Raw genomic sequence first — 19,899 nt, 5'->3', positions numbered from 1 at the left:
TGAACCGACCTGAAGGACAAGCTGGACAGAACCATGTTAGCATTAGCATTAGCATGTCAGGAGCTGGACCGACGGACCGAGGGGAACCTCAGGAAGCAGCGCTACGCTAACGCCGGCCCGGTTCTGGAGACAGGATGACAGACAGGAAGCGACCTTGGCTTCAGCAGGATGTGGAAAGTGCCGTGATGTCATCGCCATCATCTTGCGCCAAGCAACCACACGCTGGACGTTGACCTCTGACCTCACAGAGAACAACAGGAAGCTCCTCCAGTGGTTCAGAGACGTGATGAAGGACAACATTCCGTCTCCTCCTCCTCCTCTCTAGAGTCTGTGCTTCCTCGGCATGCAGGTTACCATGGAAACCATCATGGTCTTTATCATGACAGTTACTGTGTCTTTGTTGTTATTTTGGTTACACCAAGCAGAGGCCCCGCCCACCTTGAGCTCTCTGCCGAGTTCGTTATGATGTCATAATTTAGCCGTGTGACGGTTCTGGACCGATTGGGTCTGGGTCAGACAGACGGAGGGACAGACGGGCAGACGGGTGGCCCCAGAACCTGAATAAATGGGTCAGCATTAGAGCGCTAACGTTAAGAACCACGATGCTGGTCCCCAAACGGGCCTGAGAGAGGCGGTGCTTAGCCAGATGCTAAATCATTAGCAAGTGGAGCTAGCTAGAAACTCTTCGTGGTCGAGTTCGAGGTTTTAGACGGATTCCGACAAACGTTAGCAACAGGTGCTAACAGTCAGAGGTAAAGAGCTGCTGGAGCACACCTGTAACTCAGGCCCCTCCCACTCCATCACGCACTCAACGTGCGTCCGGTGGAGATGCTCTTACTTTGTAAACTCACGGACGGTGCTTTTACTTTGAAAGGAAGTGCTGGTCTCACCTCGACAGCGGACGTCAGTCCCACCCGCCTCGTATCCAGGGCGACAGGCGCAGCTGGAGGTCGACTGCCCCACCCACTGCCCATCCTGGCCGCAAAGCATGCTGGGAGGTTTAGAATGCTCACCAGGAGGAGTCGCAGCGTTCTCCACACACACACCCTGAGCCTGCGGGACACACACACACAAACACACACTTTTTACAGTTTTACCCGACAGAAACCCGATACATATATTTATTTAGTTAAAGTTAAAGTTAAAGTTAAAGGGCTTCATCTTGAGTCATGTGACTGGTTACCTGCTCTACCAGCGAGTGGGGGACCGTTTCGGGGAAGGAGGCGAAGGCGTGGCGGAGGGGCGGGCACTTCCTGTAGAAGACGCGTACGGAGAGCAGCGCCATACAGGTGCCCTGGCTTTGGAAGGCCAGGTAGAGCCCCGCCCCCTCCAGCTGCTCCAGCCGAAGTAGTTTGACGTTGTAGCGCCGGTCGCCGTAGTTCAGCAGGTGGTCCGCCGCCACAGTGGACACCTTGACGTACGGGTCCTCCATCCAGGGCGGCTGAGTGGGCGTGGCCTCGGCGGCGTCGGACTGGTAGTAGTACAGGTTGAAGGTTTCTTTGCAGTGACGCCGGTTCAGGCTGGAGCAGTCCATCATGGTGAACCTGAAGAACTACTATCAGAACGACGAGCATTTAAACATCTGAAAAGCAGCAGATCAACCGACCGGAGCTCGACGTGGAGGCTGGTCGCCACCCCCCGGGGGATCCAGCGTGTCCTCAGCCAATAAGACGTCAGACTGTCTGGGGTGCAGATCTGATACGTCCGCACGCTGTTTGATTCATCGTCCACGCCGCTCAGCTCCTCCCACTGAGGACAGAGACAACCAAGAGCTAACGGGTTAGCATGCTCCATGAAGATCAATGGGAAATGTTAGCCGACGGCTACCAGGTGCGTTCGGGGCACCTGTGGATCATCAGCGGGGTGGCTGGTCCAACGCAGGTCAGACGTTTCCAGCTTGGTGTTCATCAGAACCTCTGAGAGACAGACAGGTAGATTCAGCCAGACAGGTACAGGCAGCCTACGAGAACCTTTGAAGCGGTCGATTTCACTCCTGCACCTATTTATGTATCACATAAATAAGCGGGGGCCGCGCACACAAATGACGTCATCAGTGATGACGCGTACAGCGGCCGATGAAGGACAATCTTACCTTCCTCGGCTCCGCAGCGGCTCAGCAGCAGGAACAGGAGGAGGAGCAGCGGCAGCCCCCCGGAGGAGGCCCCGCCCCCGGCCACACTCCGATCATTCATTCCAACCCCCAACAATCGATCCGGTTCCGATACGACCCGATCACTGGTATCAGCTGGGCGCGCCTCATTGGAGCCCAAAAACCGAGACTCAAAAACGAATCAGATCAATAAAGAAAAAAGTTTTCAGGACGGAGGATAAAAGTTTAAAAAGAACAAAGGAGAAAGCCCCCCCCCCCCCCCTTCATCCACCCCCCAGGCCGGGAGAGGAGCTCTGAAAACGGCTCGGTGAGACGGCTGGGGGTCCAGAAACACGCTGACCCGGCCCGGTTCGGCTCCCGGTAGGACTTAGGGGGTCCAGAAACACGCTGACCCGGCCCGGTTCGGCTCCCGGTAGGACTTAGGGGTCCCTACTGGACCACCGTTCCCAGTCTGGTTCCTGTTTCCACTAAAAACAGGAAAGAAAAGTTGAGACAAAGCGGAGGACTCGGGTTCCACCTCTGGAGAGCACCGCAGGACACGCCCCCTCCGCCGCCGCCGATTGGCTGAATGGTCTGTCGGTTCCGAGAGAGGCGGAGCCTGTGAAGTGAAGGAATGTGTCCGCGGCGGGAGCGGAAACACTCACAACGAAGTATTGATCTCTGACCAGCTAATGCGATCAATCCATGGCTGAGCGGCTCGTCCTGTGATCGGCAGGTTGGCGGTCGATTCCCGGCTCGGCACGTGCCCACTGCCCTTGAGCAAGGCACTTCACCCACATTGCCTGTGTGAATGTAGTGAGAGGGAGTGTCGATGGTGCACCATGGATCAATAACACAACGTAAAGCGTCTCCGGGTGCCGAACCTCCATCCTATCCCAGCTCACTACGGGCGAGAGGCGGGGCACACCCCGGACACGTCGCCAGTTCACCACAGGAAACTGGAGAAAACCCAGGCAGACAGAGAAAGGAACCGAACCCACAACCTCTCAGCTTCAGTGATCGCAGTAACAGATCAGCAGAGACACTTCCTGTCACCGCCACCCGTTGAAGAGAGGGGAGGAGCCAGGCCCCGTCAGCTGTTACCTGTGGAGCCGGGTGGTTCCAGCTCAGGACCGGACCGGCTAAAGGCAGTTTGGGTCCTTCCTGAAGTCTCAAATGAGACGCTTTAATGGTTTCAGGAGACAAAGAGGGACACGGACAGACTTCCGGGGCCCGGTTGCCCCCCCCCCCGAGGACGGGCTGGCTGGGGGGGACCATCGATGGAGGACAGCAGGTCTCAAGTTCTCTGGTTACTAACAGCTTCCATGCTGTAAAATCAAAACAACAACCGACACAAACCGATTGAAACCTTTATTAACAAAATGAGACGCCGACAATGCTGGGAGGGGCTTCAGCGCGTGAAGAACTTGGGAAGCTGGCTCCCCAGAATGACCCGCCTCTCCAGCCCGTCCTCCGAGATGCTGGCCAGTCTGATCACGCCGCCGCTGGAGCCGTCCCTCTCCATCGCCAGGGACAGCGCTGAGGGACAGACGCAATGAGACGGGCACAGACGCACGGCCTGGAGTTCCCAGCATGCATTGAGGCAGTACCTGCAGCGGTGAGGTCCAGACACTGCTCCCTGCTCAGCTCCGGTTTGTAGTTCGAGTCCATGAAGCCGTAGATGTAGCTGCTGCCGCTGCCGCCCACCGACACCGGCTGCCTCACCAGCATCCCACCAATGGGAACAGAGTACACCTGACACAGGTGAGCAGGCGACACCCACAGATTAAAACATGTACTCAGACACATTCTGTGTGTACTTGTACTCTGGTACCTGTCCTCCCTTCCTTCGGTCCCACCCTGCCACCAGTATCCCAGCTGTTAGCTCCTCTCTGTAGCGATAGCAGCTAGCTTTAAACAGATTGGCAGCAGTTTCCACCAATGGGGGCTCATCCAACTCAATGCTGGGGGCGGGGCCACATTCAGACAAGCGTTAAGAAATGCAGACAATAATAATTAGTAACAATAATAATGATAATTAGTACATACACGCTAGTCGGCAACATGGTGAACTATTATTATTAAATACATGTTCCCAGAATGCTTCAGTCGGGACAGAACCGGTGTCCAGCAGGAGAACCAGTCCAGCTCCCTGGAGAACCGACCCACTAAAACACGGAAGAGAACGGCGTTACCTGTGAAAGCCCAGCTGGTAGGTGACGACGTCAGCGATGGCCTGAGTGTCAGCAGCCGATCCAGACCTGCAACACGTTCCCAATGAGAACATCACCACAGTTCAGGTTCCTCAAGAGTTACCAAAACGTCCAGTCAGGGGAACCAGACTTCCTGGACACAGGGAGCAGCTAAAGAACGTCCAGAGAGCAGCTACAGAACGTCCAGAGAGCAGCTACAGAACGTCCAGAGAGCAGCTACAGAACGTCCAGAGAGCAGCTACAGAACGTCCAGAGAACAGCTACAGAACGTCCAGAGAGCAGCTACAGAACGTCCAGAGAGCAGCTACAGAACGTCCAGAGAGCAGCTACAGAACCTCCAGAGAGCAGCTACAGAACGTCCAGAGAACAGCTACAGAACGTCCAGAGAGCAGCTACAGAACGTCCAGAGAGCAGCTACAGAACCTCCAGAGAGCAGCTACAGAACCTCCAGAGAGCAGCTACAGAACGTCCAGAGAACGTCCACGGGTCACTTACGATACAAAGAGGTCACGAACCTGCAGCAGAAGATCCGCTCATGGATTGGAGTCAGCTTGTCTGTGACTCTGTTGGCAATGTACGCTCTGAGAGACAGACAGGCAGAGAGACAGACAGGTAGAGAGACAGACAGGCAGAGAGACAGACAGGTAGAGAGACAGACAGGCAGAGAGACAGACAGGCAGAGAGACAGACAGGTAGAGAGACAGACAGGCAGAGAGACAGACAGGTAGAGAGACAGACAGGCAGAGAGACAGGCAGGCAGAGAGACAGACAGGCAGAGAGACAGGCAGGCAGGTTACAGTCGGATGACGCCATACACCGACACCGGACCCGCGGCGGAACTCTCCCTACCCGGTGGTGGTCCTGGAATCGGCCCCGATCACCACTCCTCCGTCATACTCCACCGCCATGATGGTGGTCTGAGAAACAGATCATCGTTCAGAACGGCACCGGAACCCGGTCCGAAAAACTCTGCGTGCTAGCGTTAGCCGCTAGCGTTAGCCGCTAGCTGCAGCAGAACTGCTGTCTCATTCAGCCGCCGTTCACAGTTGTAAACATTCTCTAGAGAACCAGAACCGGGTCCACTTCGATCCGCTACAGTCCTAAAACACGTAGACTCACCCCAGTGCTGACTTCCTGGCCAGTCCAGTCCGGGACCAGGTCGCTTTTGGCAGAAATGTTCAGTCCAAGGCTCGGCATCGCAGCTGCTGTGGCCGCCATCTTGCTTCTGTGTTTGATTTCGTCGTCCGGTCTCTGGACTTCCGGTACGTAGGCACGCAGTTTTCCTTCTGAAGTTAGACGTTTAGTTAAAAAATAAAATGTATGTCACCTTTCAGGACGTTTAAAGCAATAAATATCAGTCCGCCAGATAGTTTATCTGCTTCAGTCGCTGTGAAACACCGTTATTTAAATAGTAGCATCGATAGCTCTCTTTGCTAGCTCCACAGGACGCTTTACAATGAATAGATCCACATGAACCAGATCTACATGAACCAGATCTACATGAACCAGATCTACATGAATTAGATCCACATGAACCATATCTACATGAATTAGATCCACATGAACCAGATCTACATTAACTAGATCCACATGAACCAGATCTACATTAACTAGATCCACATGAACCAGATCTACATTAACTAGATCCACATGAACCAGATCTACATGAATTAGATCCACATGAACCAGATCTACATGAACCAGATCTATATGAATTAGATCCACATGAACCAGATCTACATGAACCAGATCTACATGAACTAGATCCACATGAACCAGATCTACGTGAATTAGATCCACATGAACCAGATCTACATTAACTAGATCCACATGAACCAGATCTACATGAACTAGATCCACATGAACCAGATCTACATTAACTAGATCCACATGAACCAGATCTACATGAACTAGATCCACATGAACCAGATCTACATGAACTAGATCCACATGAACCAGATCTACATGAACCAGATCTACATGAACCAGATCTACATGAATTAGATCCACATGAACCAGATCTACATGAACCAAATCTACATGAACCAGATCTACATTAACTAGATCCACATGAACCAGATCTACATGAACCAAATCTACATGAACCAGATCTACATTAACTAGATCCACATGAACCAGATCTACATGAACCAGATCTACATGAATTAGATCCACATGAACCAGATCTACATTAACTAGATCCACATGAACCAGATCTACATTAACTAGATCCACATGAACCAGATCTACATGAACCAGATCTACATGAACCAGATCTACATGTGATCTTGTGCCAGACAGGTCCAGGTCCAGGTCCAGGTCTGGCTCTTCCTTGCTGCAAGTTATTTGGACTTTCAACGGATGCTGAATCTATCTCTGTCTCGGACTCACAAACATTTTACAGCTGGTAACTTGCCCTGCGTGATACAATACAATACTTTTAATAAAGTATCGTACAATACTTTATTAAAAGTATTGTACGATACTTTATTAATCTGTCCCTCGGAGGGCAATCTGGTTTTACAGCAGTCCAAACTGCTGCTGGTCGCAGCGTGCGCATGCGCCCGGGGAATGCGGGTGAAGCGTCTCGCCTAAGGACACAACGACAGCGTACACATGCGCCTGAGCCGGGGATCGAACCACCAACCTCTCGGTCGTGGGACGACCCCCCCCAACCACTGCGCCACTGTCGCCTGATGCTAGTTTTACTGCTAATACACATCTGTGTATCCACTCCTGATGCGTTCTGTACTCGTACGTTTGTTGTAAGTTAGTCTATGCTAGGGTGTACGCTACAGCCTAGCGCTGTAGCTAGCATCTATTATTGTTGTTACGACTGCACCGAGAAACACTCCTCTGTGATCCCTCATTGACAATAAACTACTTCTGATTCTGAAAAGATAATCAATGGAATTTCTCATCTCATGTCTTAAAACATGAGTAAATGTGTCATGACCTAACGAGCAGCAAGAATCCATCAGTAACCGAGTTTTTATTTTCATAAACACGAGAATGTACAACCTTGACTCCTCAGACCGAGCACATGACCAGAGGTCACATGGGTCTGTATCGACCAATCACACTGCAGGAAACCAGCAGTCCGATCAAATTAACATTCCTCTGCTCAGCGATGTGATGTCATCTACTGTGAGATCACAGTCAAACGTGAGACCCAATCAGCTAACTCCTCCCTCCAGCTGTCAGTCACAGTGCTAGTATGTTGCCATGGAAACAGGACAGCGTCAAGAACCATTCTGTCCTGCCGGCCTCACTTCCTCTGGGCAGGTCCTTTGTGGAACAGGTAGATCGGCCGCTGGTTACCTGGAAACACACACAAAATTAGACAAGACAATCAAAAGGAACCGCAGCAGTGGTGGAGCTAAGCTAAGCTACGTGGTGCAATGGGAGGAGTCAAACATTTGAGGAACCTCATTAAAGACCCGGCCCAAGTGTCTGATAGACAAAGGAATCCTGACCTTTTATCTTCCTGTAGCAGAGCATGCATGAAGGCGGAGCGACGCATCGTGTGAGGTGATTGGTGATTGGTGATTGGTGATTAATATGCATCAACATCTGATCCTGTCTGCTCCTCTTCCCAGGCTACACCTGTCTCCTCTCAAGTAATCAGTCTTTATTCATTTCATCATGTCAGGTACAAAATATCTAACGACATGAACGAGGACGCCGGAAATCCCATCAGTCCGAAAAAATGTGGGGTCTGAAGAAGTCAGTAAAAAGACTAACGGAAATAAACCTAATCAAAGTTATCATTAAAAGGGAGGGTGCTAATAAGGCTAACCCTAAGATGAAGCGCATAGCGATGCTAATGATGCACGTTTCTAACGCGTTTCCTACCTGTGTGTCTGAGCAGTCTGTATGAGGTGAAGCCGACGCTGCCCGTCAGGTAACAGGTGAATCGTTCAGGTCTCAATGTGATGGCGGAGAACCGACGATACGACTCCGCCTACAAAACAAGAGACACTTAGAGCGCAGTCCACACGCAATCAGGTGTTCGTTATGCATCAGGAAGACTTAAATGGTCTTTTTGTGTCGACAGACAGAGCTGCTGCTGTAACCCGAGCCGTTAAGGAGGTTGCACCTGCCCCCTGTGTACACCTGTGTGGAGTACACATAAACCTAAAAAACATAAAATACTGAAACCAACTGATTCACATAATCTTGACCAGGCAACGCTGAATCCAGATGCATCGTGGGAAGGGAGTTAATCATTTTACATTTTATTTTTAGGAGTGAAAATTGATAACAAGTTGACATGGAAACCACACGTCAGACATAAAAAAATCAAAATTTCAAAAAACCTCTCAATTCTAAATAAAGCTAAGCAATTTTTGGATCATGATGTACTCAGAACTTGATATTGTTCTCTCGTACTCCCTTATCTCACCTACTGTGTTGAAGTGTGGGGGAACACTTATCAGTGTTCAATACATCCATTAGTCATTCTACAAACACGAGCAGTAAGAATCATACACAAAGCTGAATCTTTAGCTCATACTAATAATCTGTTTATTCAATCAAATTTATTAAAATTTAATATGAAGCAACTTTATTTTGGATGGTGGTGTATATTTCTTTGTATTTTGATATATTTGATTACAGAGTGCTTGTTATTGTTTATGTTCTGTAACAAAAATTCAATAAAATCTATGTACAAAAAAAAAAGAAATTAATGATCTTGTGAAATATCATACCTTGTTAATTTTATTTAAAGCATTTAACAACTCACTACCAAGTAAATTACAATGTTTTTTTACATTAAGAGAGTTCCATCATGGCATAAGAGGATTTGGAAATTTTACAGTCCCCAAAGTTCGAACCACCAGGAAGAGTTTTTGTTTAACCGTCTGTGGGGTGAAATTATGGAATAGCTTGCATGTTGTACATAAACAATGCAAAAATATTCAAACATTTAAATTCATTTACAAACGCATGATCTTGATGCAGTACAGAGAGGGCGGGGCTTAATGTTGATCCTGGCCTATTATAATGGTTCCTTAATATACATATAGATATATTTTGTATAGAGATGAGATGTATAGATGAGAAATAACAGTTGTATTATGGGGGTGGGATTTAATGCGTTTTTCTTCTTCCCACTCCTTTTCAAGCACTATATAATGTATTATTTGCTATTTTTGTGTACATGAACTTTGGTGGTTGTTTTGGACATATTTGTTGGGTTTTTGTTTCTTTAGTCGATGTATGGTTTCTTGTACGCAAAAAGGTATAATTTTGTTTTGTTTTTAATATTTATTCTGCTTGAAACAAATAAATAAATAAATAAAATAAAATAAATAAATCCCATCGCATCGCAGGTTTTAACAGATGTATCTTGAATTAATCAGATTGTGACGGGTGTATCGAGACACGAATCGAACAGACCAGAGATATCCAGCCCTAGAATTTATGGCTGCGACCCCTAACCCCTAACGCCCTAACCCTGACCCCTAACGCTAACCCCCTAAATCCAACCCATAACGCACTAACCCTAACACCCTAACGCTAACCCCCTAATGCTAACCCCCTAACGCTAACCCCCTAACCCTACCCCCTAACGCTAACCCCCTAACGCTAACCCCCTAACGCTAACCCCTAACGCTAACCCCTAACGCTAACCCCCTAACGCTAACCCCCTAACGCTAACCCCCTAACGCTAACCCCCTAACGCTAACCCCCTAACGCTAACCCCCTAACGCTAACCCCCTAACCCTACCCCCTAACGCTAACCCCCTAACGCTAACCCCCTAACGCTAACCCCTAACGCTAACCCCTAACGCTAACCCCCTAACGCTAACCCCTAACGCTAACCCCCTAATGCTAACCCCCTAACGCTAACCCCCTAACCCTAACGCTAACCCCCTAACACTAACCCCCTAACCCTAACCCCCTAACGCTAACCCCCTAACCCTAACCCCTAACGCTAACCCCCTAACGCTAACCCCCTAACCCTAACCCCTAACGCTAACCCCCTAACCCTAACCCCTAACGCTAACCCCCTAACGCTAACCCCCTAACGCTAACCCCCTAACCCTAACCCCTAACGCTAACCCCCTAACGCTAACCCCCTAACCCTACCCCCTAACGCTAACCCCCTAACGCTAACCCCCTAACCCTAACCCCTAACGCTAACCCCCTAACGCTAACCCCCTAACCCTAACCCCCTAACGCTAACCCCCTAACCCTAACCCCTAACGCTAACCCCCTAATGCTAACCCCCTAACGCTAACCCCCTAACCCTAACGCTAACCCCCTAACACTAACCCCCTAACCCTAACCCCCTAACGCTAACCCCCTAACCCTAACCCCTAACGCTAACCCCCTAACGCTAACCCCCTAACCCTAACCCCTAACGCTAACCCCCTAACGCTAACCCCCTAACCCTAACCCCTAACGCTAACCCCCTAACGCTAACCCCCTAACGCTAACCCCCTAACCCTAACCCCCTAACGCTAACCCCCTAACCCTAACCCCTAACGCTAACCCCCTAACGCTAACCCCCTAACCCTACCCCCTAACGCTAACCCCCTAACGCTAACCCCCTAACCCTAACCCCTAACGCTAACCCCCTAACGCTAACCCACTAACCCTAACCCCCTAACGCTAACCCCCTAACCCTAACCCCTAACGCTAACCCCCTAACGCTAACCCCCTAACGCTAACCCCCTAACGCTAACCCCCTAACCCTAACCCCTAACGCTAACCCCCTAACGCTAACCCCCTAACCCTAACCCCTAACGCTAACCCCCTAACGCTAACCCCCTAACGCTAACCCCCTAACCCTAACCCCCTAACGCTAACCCCCTAACCCTAACCCCTAACGCTAACCCCCTAACGCTAACCCCCTAACCCTACCCCCTAACGCTAACCCCCTAACGCTAACCCCCTAACCCTAACCCCTAACGCTAACCCCCTAACGCTAACCCACTAACCCTAACCCCCTAACGCTAACCCCCTAACCCTAACCCCTAACGCTAACCCCCTAACGCTAACCCCCTAACGCTAACCCCCTAACGCTAACCCCCTAACGCTAACCCCCTAACCCTAACCCCCTAACGCTAACCCCCTAACCCTAACCCCTAACGCTAACCCCCTAACGCTAACCCCCTAACCCTAACCCCTAACGCTAACCCCCTAACGCTAACCCCCTAACGCTAACCCCCTAACCCTACCCCCTAACGCTAACCCCCTAACGCTAACCCCCTAACGCTAACCCCCTAACGCTAACCCCCTAACGCTAACCCCTAACGCTAACCCCCTAACGCTAACCCCCTAACGCTAACCCCCTAACGCTAACCCCCTAACGCTAACCCCCTAACGCTAACCTGCAACAATATTAGAATCTTTCAGTCGGAATTTGTATGATTAGTGACTATTAATTATCTCCGTACAGAATCACTACGACCTGCCTGTTTACACTCGTCAGTGTGTGTACGTACAGGTGTGTGTGTACAGGTGTGTGTGTACAGGTGTGTGCGTGTACAGGTGTGTGTGTACAGGTGTGTTACCGAGGCTCTCTTGCTACTGCTGTAGCTGCTCCACTGCTGTGGTTCCAAAACAAACAATCCTCCAGGTGATAGGCTGTGATAGGCTCGTCTGAACAGTCTGACCACGCCCCTGTCACCTGACTGCAGCTGTACCCACTTGGTCAAGCCCAGACACATGATGACATCATACTGACCCCGACCAGGCCACGCCTCCTGCTCCGACACATAGTCACCCTACAGGAGTCACAGCGATGATGTCAGCAGAGTGATAAAGTCGCTGGGCTGAATGGGCGGAGCCAAGACTCACCTGAATGAAGGTGACATTGTTGGGGAACCTGGAGGAAGATGATGAAGGAGAGAGAGAGAGAGGAGGAGCAGAGAGAGGACCCCGAATCACACGGAACGACAGCGGGATGGAGAGGAGAGAGAGGGAGAACTCCTCCCCCTCCTCTTTCTTCACCTCCCCCATTGCCTCGTTCTTCTCTTCGTCCTTCCTCCACTCCTCTCCTCCCCGCTTCCTTGAAGGAGAGGAAGATGATGATGATGATCCCATCAATCCTGTAAGACGTCTCTTCCTCTCCTCCACCACAAGGTCATGTGAAAGGAAGTGCCGAATGTTCTGCTTGGCAGCATGAACCAGGTGCTCATCTAGCTCCACCCCAAGGATGTGGGCGGGGTCAAACCTCCGGGCGATGGCGAGCACCATGTGGCCGACGCCGCAGCCAATGTCCAGCACCTTCTTGTCTTTAAACCAGGCGGCTTCCAGGACGTGCAGCCGTGGGTCGTCCTGCACTCCAGCCTGGCCCGCCCATTGGTCACCATAGAAACCATGGTAACCATAGTAACCGCTGTGGTTGCCATACTGGTAGCGGTATTTGTCCTTCTCTGGTGGCTGAGCGGAGGCAGGCTGTGAAATGCGACACCTGTGGGGGGGGCAACATCAATCACAATTAACCCCCGAGCTCGCCACCAGCCAGTCAGAACGGTTCAGATAAAATGCTCACCTGGTGGACTTTGCCCCGCCCACCAGAGGTGTGTGGAATTTGGTTCGAGCCGTTTTGGCTGCGGTACCCTCCAGCCTCGTTGAGGTGTGTCGTCTCCCGTGGCGACCGGCACGCTGGCTGCCGGGTGGTGGAGGGTAGGTGTGTCTTCTGGTGAGGATGGGCGGCATGACGACGTCATCTCGACAGGTAATAGCTGTGTTGAGTTCACAAGGAAGCGGAGACTCTGGAACGCTGCCATCTGTGGCCAACGTAGGAACTGCACAACGAAAGCAGAATCATCATTATGCTAATGCATGATTAGCGCGTTAACAGGAAACTACTAGCAGGTGCAAGTTACCATGGAGACAGAGATAGATGTGACCTCTGAACCTTAGCAGACTGACACCTGTGACACTTGAACGCTCCCTGCAACTTGCTCTGTCGCTCAGTTTCCACCAGGTGGCAGTGATAACTCACCTGTCTGTCCGCTTGCCGAGGGGCGCACCTTCCGCCCCCCGCCCTCGACTCTCCCTCCATGGTGTCTATTCCTGTGTCTCCTCCTGGCCTTCAGGGGGGGGGGCAGGACTCCTCGCCCCGCCCCCTTCAGATTCAGAGGGTCTGCGATGTCTCGGGGAACACGGATCTCTACGGGGTCTACGCTTCGGGACGGCAGCGGTGAGCACTTTGGTGTCTCCTGATTGGTTGCCCTGAGGACGAGGAATCAATAAGCATTAATCACTAATTCATCCCAGTTCAACTGGCTGATATTTCAGGAGCTGATAGGAGGTCTCCGTTTAACCGCTTGTGGGTCACGGTTCTGATAAAGCCCATCTCAGCCGGCTGCGGGCGAGAGGCGGGGTACGCGTGGACCCGCGTGACGACCTCTAGCACCGCCTCCAGGAAGGTCGTTACGGTTTAACAAAATAAAACGCTCCAACGGAACGGTTTAACAAAATAAAACGCTCCAACGGAACGGTTTAACAAAATAAAACGCTCCAACGGAACGGTTTAACAAAATAAAACGCTCCAACGGAACGGTTTAACAAAATAAAAGCTCCAACGGAACGGTTTAACAAAATAAAACGCTCCAACGGAACGGTTTAACAAAATAAAACGCTCCAACGGAACGGTTTAACAAAATAAAACGCTCCAACGGAACGGTTTAACAAAATAAAACGCTCCAACGGAACGGTTTAACAAAATAAAACGCTCCAACGGAACGGTTTAACAAAATAAAACGCTCCAACGGAACGGTTTAACAAAATAAAACGCTCCAACGGAACGGTTTAACAAAATAAAACGCTCCAACGGAACGGTTTAACAAAATAAAACGCTCCAACGGAACGGTTTAACAAAATAAAACGCTCCAACGGAACGGTTTAACAAAATAAAACGCTCCAACGGAACGGTTTAACAAAATAAAACGCTCCAACGGAACGGTTTAACAAAATAAAACGCTCCAACGGAACGGTTTAACAAAATAAAACGCTCCAACGGAACGGTTTAACAAAATAAAACGCTCCAACGGAACGGTTTAACAAAATAAAACGCTCCAACGGAACGGTTTAACAAAATAAAACGCTCCAACGGAACGGTTTAACAAAATAAAACGCTCCAACGGAACGGTTTAACAAAATAAAACGCTCCAACGGAACGGTTTAACAAAATAAAACGCTCCAACGGAACGGTTTAACAAAATAAAACGCTCCAACGGAACGGTTTAACAAAATAAAACGCTCCAACGGAACGGTTTAACAAAATAAAATGCTCCAACGGAACGGATTAACAAAATAAAACGCTTCAACGGAACGGTTTAACAAAATAAAACGCTCCAACGGAACGGTTTAACAAAATAAAACGCTGCAACGGAACGGTTTAACAAAATAAAATGCTCCAACGGAACGGTTTAACAAAATAAAATGCTCCAACGGAACGGTTTAACAAAATAAAACGCTTCAACGGAACGGTTTAACAAAATAAAATGCTCCAACGGAACGGTTTAACAAAATAAAACGCTCCAACGGAACGGTTTAACAAAATAAAACGCTCCAACGGAACGGTTTAACAAAATAAAACGCTTCAACGGAACGGTTTAACAAAATAAAATGCTTCAACGGAACGGTTTAACAAAATAAAACGCTTCCTTTTTATGGTTAAAAACAAATGACGCACACATTGGTGGATCGATCCTGACAATTACTCTGAGTGCAAGTTAATAATGCATGTAATAATGTCACATGTTGCACGACTTCACCGAGGAAACTTCCTTGTCTGTGATCCCTAAACTGGTTCTGATGGGTCCTGTTCCTTTTCAGAAACACAAGCATGTCCACAGAGCGCCCCTCAGAAGTTTACCGCATCAAGGTAACATGGCGTCTTGTTCTGTTCTAGGCGGACCGAACCGAGACCCCTCTATCGAACGGTTCCATACAGATACACGTATTGTTGCACCCCTAAAACCTGACTGATTAATTAATCAATCAGCACATCAACTGTGTCTTACCGGTTGACTTCTTCGTCCAATAGCGAGTTGAGGTTCAATGGGTCAAAGATGTTCCCGCCCAACAGGAAATGACTTGGTAGCACAGGTTCTGATTGGCTGTCACTGTTGGTACGTCGATGGCGCTTGGCTAGCCCCTTGAAGCCGACGCCCACGGAGTACCGCCTCTTTGAGATTTGCCGAGTGCGTGGATTGGTGCTGGTGGACGAAGGCTGACCGGTGCCCAAATGATGGAGGCCATTTTTTGGACGAAGGGGGCAGGGCTTTGGCAGCGGCCGCTGTTGTGATAGGCTGACTGTTGCAGGTAAAGCAGACCTGGCCTCTTTGTCCAATGACATCCTGATCATCATCTACGTGCAGACAGATCGTCCAATCACAGGGATCTACAGACAGAGGGTGTGGTTGAGCGACAGCAGGCATCACTGGATAATTAAGAAGTGGAAATTAATAAATCACAAAACTACAAAATAGTTTTTAAATAAGAGTTTAAGACAATCATTTTTATCACAAGATTTTTGAGAATAAATTCATAATTACCTTCTACAAAACACAAACCGATATTTAACCCCTAAAACCTCCAACCAGGTCTCGACGAACTACTCAATAAATATCATGAATGAACAGAGTACATTCACTCAGTTACTCCAGTACTCTACCAGTACTCTACCAGTACTCTACCAGTACTCTACCACGTTGTACTTCATGAAACATCAGAGATTTGATGGACGTTAACAGATCAATAAAAACCTTCTACAGTACGAGCACTTAAACCGTACCTTTGTACTCTACTACTACTGGACTTTCTTCTTGTCCCCCTTTGCATCGTCCTCCCCAACACCAGCCACTCTCATGTCCTCCCTCACTACGTCCATGTCTCTTCTCCTGGGTCGTCCTCTAGCCCTGTCCTTTGCATCGTCCTCCCTCACTACGTCCATGTCTCTTCTCCTGGGTCGTCCTCTAGCCCTGTCCTTTGCATCGTCCTCCCTCACTACGTCCATGTGTCTTCTCCTGGGTCGTCCTCTAGTCCTGTCCTTTGCATCGTCCTCCCTCACTACGTCCATGTCTCTTCTCCTGGGTCGTCCTCTAGCCCTGTCCTTTGCATCGTCCTCCCTCACTACGTCCATGTGTCTTCTCCTGGGTCGTCCTCTAGCCCTGTCCTTTGCATCGTCCTCCCTCACTACGTCCATGTGTCTTCTCCTGGGTCGTCCTCTAGCCCTGTCCTTTGCATCGTCCTCCCTCACTACGTCCATGTCTCTTCTCCTGGGTCGTCCTCTAGCCCTGTCCTTTGCATCGTCCTCCCTCACTACGTCCATGTGTCTTCTCCTGGGTCGTCCTCTAGCCCTGTCCTTTGCATCGTCCTCCCTCACTACGTCCATGTCTCTTCTCCTGGGTCGTCCTCTAGCCCTGTCCTTTGCACCGTCCTCCCCAACACCAGCCACTCTCATGCCTCAGCCTCCACCACTTTGTCCTCGGCTGTGCCTTCGTCCTCTTCATCTTCTTCACCACTAGTCATTCGTACTCCAACTTAAGAACTGTATGGCGTTCACTGTTGTACTGCTACTTTAACTTGTATTATTGCTCTATCAATCAATAAGCAATCAATCATACTCACTGCAGCCCAGGATGTTGTTACACTGCTCCTTATGGCCGATCACTCTGTCCCCGCCCCTGGCTTCCCCTGCACCAATCACAGCGCTTTGTCATGAGTAATTTCATCTGGTAGAACAGTTAGCTTCTCCAGAGTAGCCAGCCTCGTCCGGCTAACACGCAGGAAGTAGCTAGCACGAAATAACTCCTAAAACATGCTGAAAACCCGCTCCCACTGCGCTACTCCGTGTGCGTCACAACAAAGGCCGACATGCTAAAGCTAGGCGCTAACCATGGTTAGCATCTCCCCGCCGATACGCAGCCGCCGCAGAGCGACAAGACAAGTAGCCAATCACAAGCCAAGGGGAGCTCCCACCGCCCACACTTTGACCAATAAGATGATGCCTCGAACCAAGTGCTGGAATGATTGGTCGTAGATCGGGAACGACGGCAAAGAATTCTCAACGAGAGAGGAGTCCTGATCGGTGCCTGACTGAAAACCCTAGCTGCTAGTACTACTACTAATACTGCTACTACCACTACCACTACTGCTACTACTATTGCTACTGCTACTGCTACTACCACTACCACTACTGCTACTACTACCACTACCACTACTGCTGCTGCTACTGCTACTGCTACTACCACTACTACTGCCACTACTACCACTACCACTACTGCTACTACTATTGCTACTGCTACTACCACTACCACTACCACTGCTACCACTGCTGCTATTACTACCGCTACGACTACTGCTACTGCTACTACTACTGCTGCTGCTACTACTAATACTGCTGCTACTACTACTACTACTACTGCTATTACTACTGCTACTACCGCTATTACTACTGCTACTACTATTGCTACTGCTACTGCTACTACCACTACCACTGCTACTACTGCTACTACCACTACTACTGCTACGACTACTGCTGCTGCTACTGCTACTACTACTACTACCACTACTGCTACTACTACTGCTACTGCTACTACTACTACTACTGCTACTGCTACTACTGCTACGACTACTGCTGCTGCTGCTGCTACTGCTAATACTGCTGCTACTACTACCACTACCACTACTGCTACTACTATTGCTACTGCTACTACCACTACCACTACTGCTACTACTATTGCTACTGCTACTACCACTACCACTACTGCTACTACTATTGCTACTGCTACTACCACTACTACTACTACTGCTACTGCTACTACCACTACCACTGCTACTACTGCTGCTATTACTACTGCTATTACTACTGCTACTACTAATACTGCTACTGCTACTGCTACTACTACTATTGCTGCTACTGCTACTGCTACTACTACTACTACTACTACTACAGGAAACTTCATATTTTACTTACATTTGTTTTACTGGGTTTTTAGTTCATGGTTCCATTTTATCTCTCATTTTAGTGCCTGTCATTAAGGACGAGGCCTACAGGCCGCTAGCACTAGCACTAGCCCTAGCCCTAGCACTAGCGCTAGCCCTAGCCCTAGCCCTAGCCCTAGCCCTAGCCCTAGCACTAGCGCTAGCCAGCCCAGCATCGTATCTGAAGTACTGGAAGGAGTCCTCCTCAATAGGGTGGAGCAGCATCTAGTTTGGCTTCAATCAGAAGCATGGCACACAAATGCTCCAGTCAAAGCACCGCAGCTTCTTTCTGTCTTCCACATTGTCCAATCCTATGGGGGTGGGCGGGGTTTAACGCTGCCTAAGTGTGTACATGGATTAGGACTTTGTTACCCAGCATGCTTTGTGTTTTTATAAAATCCCTAAAGAGGATTTATGTGGATCAGTGAGACGACATGCCGCTGAAGAGAGAAGGTGAGATGTTTCCGTTGATGCTAACGGCCACACACACACCTGTGTGAGTGGCCGTTAGCAGGTGTGGGTGTGTGTTTTGTTCTCTGCTCATCCCTTTGATTGTCATCTGGAACGTGGTTTGTGTGCCATTTGGAGCTGAATCATGGAGATAGTCTGACCAGCAGAGCAGAAACGATACTCCTGAGAGTTGGTTTGTATCACAACTTAAAACTCTTTCTAGTATTAATAGTCAGTGGGCTGTCTGCTCGGGACCGGGTCTGCATCAGGCTCTCAGAATCGAAGGTCCTCCTTTAGAAGGTCACCTGGGAGCCGGTCAGAACCATTAACCGACCGATCAGCACTCAGCAGCAGAGTTTGTGTTACAATGGCATTGTGTAATCAATAAGGTATTCTGATTTTGATCCTTGGAAGGAAACGTAATAAAAGAGTGTTTTCGTTCCATCTGTGATATTTACTCTAAACTACAAAGTAAAATAAAACTTGTGTTTTTGTCTAGAAGATGTAAATAATTATTTTAGGTGCCCTCAGGTCCAGTGGGGTCCTGTGAGGTCCAGTAAATCTAGTCTTGGTTCCTTTCAGACACTGGGCGTGCTGTGCTTGCAATGGAGGCCTATCAGGCTGGAGCAGCTGAGGGGGTCAAAGGTCGAGCAGAGAAGCTGCTGAACATCTTCCAGAGTGACCTGTTCCAGGCCCTGCTGGGTACTAGGCCAGTCTTACACACACCTGCTGACAGACTGATCAATAATCTATAGATATGATGCTGTGCTAAGCTAATATTCGAGTAACAGCGGTGTTTATTAGCAGCTGGTACAACGATCAATAAGACGATCCACGTCTCCCGTTAGGCTCACAAGCAGCTGTTTCCATCCATCCATCGTCTCAGCAGGGACTTCCAGACTTCCCTCTCCAATAAAAACGATTGATAGCAAGAGTTATCAATACTTTCCTGATAAACAGACACCGTGCAGGTCTTCCGTCTCCAAACTAGAACAAGTCCAGCCGGTTCTCCGGTTCTGCTCTCTGTAACAGAAAGCGAATGACAGTAACGACAGCTAAATTAGCTCGTGTGTTTGCTAACTCCATTAATCAGTCATTTGTGAGTTGGCTAGCGCCCGTAATGTTAGCGGTGTCGATGTCAGCTGACCAGCTTTAGCGGCTGGTATGTAGAGCAGCTACTAGCCTAATCAC

At 49.4% G+C, this 19,899-nt stretch overlaps 3 protein-coding genes across 3 annotated transcripts in view; all 3 read right to left on the bottom strand.

Annotated features, from left to right (window-relative positions):
• LOC137911600 (ephrin type-B receptor 4b-like) overlaps positions 1-2,192 on the bottom strand; it is a 9,570-nt gene extending 7,378 nt beyond the window's left edge. The window contains exons 1-6 of the mRNA XM_068755983.1: positions 2,093-2,192; positions 1,846-1,916; positions 1,607-1,749; positions 1,184-1,544; positions 891-1,053; positions 1-21 (exon numbers count right to left, since the gene is read on the bottom strand). The exon at positions 1-21 is cut by the window's left edge and continues 135 nt beyond it. Of these exons, the coding sequence (XP_068612084.1) occupies positions 1-21; positions 891-1,053; positions 1,184-1,544; positions 1,607-1,749; positions 1,846-1,916; positions 2,093-2,192 (859 nt within the window). The remainder of the gene's footprint in view (positions 22-890; positions 1,054-1,183; positions 1,545-1,606; positions 1,750-1,845; positions 1,917-2,092) is intronic.
• Positions 2,193-3,445: 1,253 nt separating this feature from the next.
• On the bottom strand, positions 3,446-5,571 carry psmb6 (proteasome 20S subunit beta 6). The gene is made up of 7 exons (XM_068755639.1): positions 5,422-5,571; positions 5,152-5,219; positions 4,818-4,883; positions 4,285-4,350; positions 3,924-4,053; positions 3,700-3,844; positions 3,446-3,628 (listed from the first exon to the last, which is right to left on the bottom strand). Exons 1-7 carry the CDS (start codon positions 5,518-5,520, stop codon positions 3,501-3,503), a joined length of 702 nt encoding a protein of 233 aa, XP_068611740.1. The 5' UTR covers positions 5,521-5,571; the 3' UTR covers positions 3,446-3,500.
• Positions 5,572-7,275: 1,704 nt separating this feature from the next.
• On the bottom strand, positions 7,276-17,105 carry LOC137911502 (7SK snRNA methylphosphate capping enzyme-like). Its single transcript, XM_068755879.1, has 8 exons — positions 16,903-17,105; positions 15,294-15,673; positions 13,268-13,497; positions 12,812-13,067; positions 12,115-12,730; positions 11,829-12,041; positions 8,158-8,266; positions 7,276-7,623 (listed from the first exon to the last, which is right to left on the bottom strand). Exons 2-8 carry the CDS (start codon positions 15,638-15,640, stop codon positions 7,571-7,573), a joined length of 1,824 nt encoding a protein of 607 aa, XP_068611980.1. The 5' UTR covers positions 15,641-15,673; positions 16,903-17,105; the 3' UTR covers positions 7,276-7,570.
• Positions 17,106-19,899: the final 2,794 nt, after the last annotated feature.

The sequence above is a fragment of the Brachionichthys hirsutus genome, chromosome 23, assembly GCF_040956055.1.
Source record: "Brachionichthys hirsutus isolate HB-005 chromosome 23, CSIRO-AGI_Bhir_v1, whole genome shotgun sequence".
In the NCBI taxonomy this organism is placed as follows: domain Eukaryota; kingdom Metazoa; phylum Chordata; class Actinopteri; order Lophiiformes; family Brachionichthyidae; genus Brachionichthys; species Brachionichthys hirsutus.
Note: the sequence above shows the minus strand (reverse complement) of the source record. Positions and strands in the feature narration are given on the sequence as shown.